This window comes from Mandrillus leucophaeus, unplaced genomic scaffold (assembly GCF_000951045.1).
Source record: "Mandrillus leucophaeus isolate KB7577 unplaced genomic scaffold, Mleu.le_1.0 Scaffold419, whole genome shotgun sequence".
NCBI classification, from domain to species: Eukaryota; Metazoa; Chordata; class Mammalia; order Primates; family Cercopithecidae; genus Mandrillus; species Mandrillus leucophaeus.
In genome coordinates this window covers 129,855-136,537 of record NW_012104465.1, presented here as the reverse complement: position 1 = coordinate 136,537, position 6,683 = coordinate 129,855, and the positions used below count along the sequence as shown (strand labels likewise).

The 6,683-nt window shown below is 46.3% G+C and overlaps 1 protein-coding gene across 1 annotated transcript in view; it reads right to left on the bottom strand.

Moving 5' to 3' along the window:
- ADAP2 (ArfGAP with dual PH domains 2) overlaps positions 1–6,683 on the bottom strand; it is a 37,631-nt gene that overhangs the window by 10,432 nt on the left and 20,516 nt on the right. Inside the window, exon 7 of the mRNA XM_011992869.1 lies at positions 2,575–2,721. Coding sequence (XP_011848259.1) covers positions 2,575–2,721 — 147 coding nt within the window. The remainder of the gene's footprint in view (positions 1–2,574; positions 2,722–6,683) is intronic.

Sequence of the window (6,683 nt, the reverse complement as noted above, 5' to 3'; positions counted from 1 at the left end):
AAAAAAAAAAAAAAAAAAGAACCTTCTTAGGTGTCAGGCACTAAGGGAATGGGGCCAGCCCAGAAAAGACATGCCTAGGCCTTCACATTGGAAGGTCTCTCCAGTCACAGTCTGGTGATCCTGGTGCCAAGTCCAACCTGCATACCTGTTTGGCTCCTGAAGTTTTGTTTGTTTCAATCCTCCATGCAGGTTTTCCTGTTTGCCACAGCCCCCTCCTCACTCCTTATGCCTGTCCACTTAGTTTTTAAATCACCCCCTGACTCCTGCAGGCAGGAATCTGGAGTCCTCATTTATGCCCATCTAACAGACAGGCTGGGGCATCAAGCACAAGAGAAGAACGGCCAGACCCAGGTTGTCAGAGGCACCATACTGGGCAGATAGGAGGGAGCTGGGTATCCTAAGTGCCAGAGACCTTGGGTGCCTCAGTAAAAGTCCTTGTGGCAGTGGTTGGCATGGAGAGGGGGCTAGGGCTGTGGTGCTAGGGCCCCTTGGGAAGGTCTAGTCCCTGCATCTGGTTCCTGGCTCCTGCTGCCAAGGGTCCTCCCTACAGCAGAGGCACATGGCGGGTAAAGTGGGTGCAGGGCTCAGGAACCACTGGCTGTGACCCGAGCAAGTTACTAACATGTCCATGACTCAGTAACGGGGGCTTATTTTGAGGATTAAGAAATGATGGACAGCAATCACCAAAAGCAGTGCCCAGGGGAGTTAATAGATGGTCACAAAATGTCAGCACCCACCTTCATCCACTCCCACTTAGCATCTCTGTCCCCTGCCTAGTCCTGAGACCCTGCTCAGGACCTGACCCAGCTTATTCTCTTATATTGGCCTGCTCATCTCTGACTGGGCTGATTTCCTGGACTATTAAATAGTGCTTCTCAGTGGCTCACCCCTGTAATTCCAGCACTTTGGGAGGCCGAGGTGGGCAGATCACTTGAGGTCAGGAATTCAAGACCAGCCCGGCCAACATGGTGAAACCCTGTGTCTACTAAAAATACAAAAAAAAAAAAAATTAGCTGAGTGTGAGCTCAGCTACTTGGGAGGCTGAGGCAGGAGGATCGCTTGAACCCTGAAAGTGGAGGTTGCAGTGAGCCGAAATCACGCCACTGCACTCCAACCTGGGCAACAGAGCGAGTTCTGTCTCCAAAGGAAAAAAAATAGTGCTTCTCAAACTTAAATGTGCACAAGACTCACCTGGGATCCTGTTAAAATGCAGTTTCTTTTTCTTTTTTCTTTTTTTTTTTTTTTTTGAGGCGGAGTCTTGCTCTGTCACCCAGGCTGGAGTGCAGTGGCGCCATCTCGGCTCACTGCAAGCTCCATCTCCTGGGTTCATTGCCATTCTCCTGCCTCAGCCTCCCGAGTAGCTGGGACTACAGGCGCCCGCCCCCACGCCCAGCTAATTTTTTTGTATTTTTAGTAGAGACTGGGTTTCACCGTGTTAGCCAGGATGGTCTCGATCTCCTGACCTTATGATCCGCCCACCTCGGCTTCCCAAAGTGCTGGGATTACAGCCCCCTCCCCCCATGCCCAGCTATTTTTTTCAGCTAATTTTTTTGTATTTTTAGTAGAGACTGGGTTTCACCGTGTTAGCCAGGATGGTCTCGATCTCCTGACCTCATGATCCGCCCACCTCGGCCTCCCAAAGTGCTGGGATTACAGCCCCCTCCCCACCAGTTGAGGCTGGTCTCAAACTCCTGGGTTCAAGTGATCCACCTGCCTTGGCCTCCCAAAGTTCTGGGATTACAGGCAAAAGCTACCATGCTCAGCCTTGAGACTATTTTTAACAAGCTCCTGGGTGATGCCAATGCTGTTGGACCAGGACCACATGTTGAGAAGCAGCGTCCTGGGGCGCACTGCCGCCTGACTGTCTATCAGTTCCTCCCCCGTATTCAAAACCTCTGGCCTGCCTTTCCGGCGGTGACGACCTACCCACATGAGAACATGCCTCTCGCAAAGGATCTCCTTCATCCCTCCCCAGAAGAGGAGAAGAGGAAACACAAGAAGAAACGCCTGGTGCAGAGCCCCAATTCCTACTTCATGGATGTGAAATGCCCAGGATGCTATAAAATCACCACGGTCTTTAGCCATGCACAAACGGTAGTTTTGTGTGTTGGCTGCTCCACTGTCCTCTGCCAGCCTACAGGAAGAAAAGCAAGGCTTACAGAAGGATGTTCCTTTAGGAGGAAGCAGCACTAAAGGCACGCTGAATCAAGATGAGTGGGAAACCATCTCAATAAACACATTTTGGATAAAAGTAAAATAAAATAAAATAACCTCTGGCCCTACCTGGCTTTGCATTCCTGGGCATAGTCACTTCTGTAACTGGACTTTCATTGGTGGCTGTGCACCGTTCAGATACAGCCATGGTACTTGCCAGGTTCCTCTCCCTGATCTCACCCTGCCCTCCTCATATCTTTGTCTCAGACTGGGAAGTGACTATAGATTAAGGCAAATGGTAGCAGAAAATCTCTAGAGGCAGCTGAGCACAGCACCAGTGAGCAGGGGAGGTGGTGAGCTGCACCTGCCGAGTCCTGGGGTGCGAGCTGGAGGTGGAGGTGGCAACTCCAGTCGTCTCACCTTCCCACTTTCATGATACACAAACAGGTTCCTGATGTGGCCATCTCTCCTGTAGGTGATCTGCAGCCCGTGGGGGTGCCCTATCTTCTCTGTCTGGAAGGTGGCATTCAAGTCCTTAATGCTGATGACAGCTTTGGGGTTTTTACCCTGAAAGAGAGAGAGAGAAAGAAAGATGCTGACAGTCCACAGGGTGACTTTTGGTCAACTTTCACCAAGGCCTTCATGCAAAGAAACATCAATTTGTAAATATACGGGTTTTAAATGTTCTTGCTCTCATATCAAAATTCACAGATACTGGCCAGATGCGGTGGCTCACGCCTGTAATCCCAGTACTTTGGGAGACCAAGGCGGGTGGATCACGAGGTCAGGAGTTCGAGACCAGCCTGGCCAACTTGGTAAAACCCTGTCTCTGCTAAAAATACAGAAATTAGCTAGGTATGGTGGCAGGCGCCTGCAATCCCAGTGACTCGGGAGACTGAGGCAAGAGAGTGGTTTGAACCTGGGAGGCGGAGGTTGCAGTGAGCTGAGATTGTGTCACTGCACTCTAGCCACCACACCTGGCTAATTTTTGTATTGTTAAGTAGAGACAGGGTTTTACCAAGTTGGCCAGACTGTTCATGAACTCCTGACCTCAGGTGATCCACCCGCCTTGGCCTACCAAAGTGCTGGAATCATAGGTATGAGCCACTGCGCCTAGTCTATCGTTCTCTTCTTTGTGTCCATGGGTACTCAACGTTTAGCTTCCGTTTATAAGTTAGAACATTTGGTTTTCTGTCCCTTTGTTAGTTACTTAAGATAATATTCTCCAGATCAATCCATGTTGCTGCAAAGAACATGATCTCATTCTTTTCTTTGTTTTTATCTTTGTTTTGTTTCGCTCTTGTTGCCCAGGCTGGAGTGCAGTGGCATGATCTTGGCTCACTGCAACCTCTGTCTCCCAGGTTCAAGGGATTCTCCTGGCTCAGCCTCCCAAGTAGCTGGGATTACAGACACGTGCCACCACATCCAGCTAATTTTTTGTATTTTTAGTAGAAATGGGGTTTCACTATGTTAGCCAGGCTGGTCTCAAACTCCTGATCTCAGGTGATCTGCCCGCCTCAGCCTCCCAAAGTGCTGGGATTACAGGTGTGAGCCATCACCCCTAACCAATCTCGTTCTTTTTATTTATTTTTGAGATAGAGTCTTGCTCTGTTGCCCGGGTTGAAGTGCAAAGGCGTGATCTCGGCTCATTGCAACCTCCACCTCCCAGATTCTAACCATTCTCCTGCCTCAGCCTCCTGAGTAGCTGGGATTATAGGCGTGTGCCACCACATCTGGCTAATTTTTGTATTTTTAATAGAGATGGGGTTTGACCATGTTGGTCAGGCTGGTCTCGAACTCCTGACCTTGTGATCTACCTGCCTCGTCTCCCAAATGCTGGGATTACAGGCATGACCCACCATGCCCGGCCAATCTCCTTCTTTTTTATGGCTGTGTAGTATTCTATGTACCACATTTCCATTATCCAGTCCACCACTGATGGGCACCTAGGCTGATTCCATGTTTTTGTTATTGTAAATAGTGCTGTGATGAGCATATGTGTACATGTGTCTTTATAGTAGAATTATCTCTTTTTTCTTTTCTTTCTTTTTTTTTTTTGAGACGGAGTTTCACTGTTGTTGCCCAGGCTGGAGTACAATGGAGCGATCTTGGCTCACTGCAACCTCCACCTCCCGGGTTCAAGCAATTCTCCTGCCTCAGCCTCCCAAGTCACTGAGATTACAGAGATGTGCCACCATGCCTGGCTAATTTTGTATTTTTAGTAGAGACAGGGTTTCTCCATGCTGGTCAGGCTGATCTCGAACTCCTGACCTCAGGTGATCCACTGGCCTCTGCCTCCCAAATTGCTAGGATTACAGGCGTGAGCCACCGCATCTGGCCTATAGTAGAATTATTTCTGTTGCTTTGGGTATATACCCAGTAATGGGATTGCTGGGTCAAATGTTAGTTCTGTTTTAAGTTCTTTGAGAAATCTCCAAACTGCTTTCCACAGTGGCTGAACTAATTTACATGCCTGCCACAAGTGTGTAAACATTTCCTTTTCTCTACAACCTCACCAGTATCTGTTACTTTTTTACTTTTTGATAATAGCCATTCTGACTGGTATAAATGGTATCTCAGTGTGGTTTTGACTTACATTTCTCTGATTAGTGATGTTGAACATTTTTTCATTTGCTTGTTGGCCACGTGTATGTCTTCTTGGGAGAAGTGTCTGTACACATCTTTTGCCCATTTTAATGAGGTTGTTTTTTGCTTTCAACATTATATTTTTGAGGTCTACCCGTGCTGTGATACAGCAGTCTAGTTTTCTCTTATAAATGACTATACCAAAAGTTATCAATCTATCTTCTGTTAATAGATACATTGAGATTGTTCCTGATTTTTTGCTATCATAAGTAATGTTGCAGTCAGTTTGTGCCCTGGTACACATACGTGAGTGTATCTGTGGGTCACAGTGTATGCTTAGAAATGGAATTGCTAGATTACAGTTACATACATCTTCACTTACTAGAGACTGACAAATTATTCTGCTGAATGGCTCAACAGTGATTGTACCAATATTTGCTTCCATCAATGAAATAGAGTAATTCCCCTTTCCCCATACACTCACCAACACTTGACACTACCAGATTACAAAATTTTTGCCAATATGATAGGTATGGAATTGTATCTCATTATTAATTTTCACTTAATCAACATTTACTGAGGTGTAGTTTAGAAACAATAAACTGTACTCATATTAAGAATATAGTTTGAATCCCAGCACTTTGGGAGGCTGAGGTGGGCGGATCACGAGGTCAGGAGATCGAGACCATCCTGGCTAACACAGTGAAACCCCGTCTCTACTAAAAATACAAAAAATTAGCTGGGCATGGTGGCGGGCACCTGTAGTCCCAGCCACTCGGGAGGCTGGGGCAGGAGAATGGCGTGAACCTGGGAAGTGGAGCTTGCAGTGAGCCAAGATCATGCCACTGCACTCCAGCCTGGGCGACAGAGCAAGACTCCATCTCAAAAAAAAAAAAAAGAAAGAGTATAGTTTGAGCCAGGCACAGTGGCTCACACCTGTTATCCCAGCACTTTGGGAGGTTGAGGTGGGTGAATCATGAGGTTAAGAGATCGAGACCATCCTGGCCAACAGGGTGAAACTCTGTCTCCACTAAAAATACAAAAATTCGCTGGGCGTGGTGGCACATGCCTGTAGTCCCAGCTACTAGTGAGGCTGAGGAAGGAGAATCCTTGAACCCGGAAGGCAGAGGTTGCAGTGAGCCAAGATCGTTCCACTGCACTCTAGCCTGGTGACAGAGCAAGACTCCGTCTCGGGAAAAAAAAAAAATATATATATATATATAGAGAGAGAGAGCGAGAGAGAGAGAAAGAGAGAGAGAGAGAGTTTGATTTTTGACAAATGTATATACCCATGTATCCACCACAACAATCAAGATATAAAACATTATTAATCATCCTAAATATCACCCCAAAATAGTTCACTCATCCCCCTTCGCAGAATCTCTACCCCATTCCAACACCAGATAACCACTTACTTGTCTTCTATCAGTATAGTTTTGCCTGTTCTAAAATTTCATATAAATGAGATCATATAATACTCTTATACAAGGGGACTTAGAAAAGTTCATGGAAAACACATAGTATGAAAAAACAATGCATGAATTTCAAATTGTTTTGCACCAAAGTAAACTCATACTAACTTGTTATAACATGTCTGAATGGGATTTCATTTGAGGCACTAAGAAGGGTAAGACATCAGCTTGAAAACAGTCCCTCTCAGAGCAATGTGAATTCTGCTAAAATTGAAGCAAGAAGAAACATCAACATTTATGGTGAAGCTTGGATGGAAGAATGGTGAAATCACTGATGCTTTCAGAAAAGTTTATGGGGACAAATCCCCAAATAAATTAGCAGTTCACAAATGGATAACTTGTTAAGGAGGGACAAGATGATGTGGAAGATGGCGCCTGCAGCAGCAGACCATCTACATCAATTTGCAAGGAAAAAAATCATCTTGTTCATGCCCTAATTGCAGCAGCAGACCATCTACATCAATTTGCAAG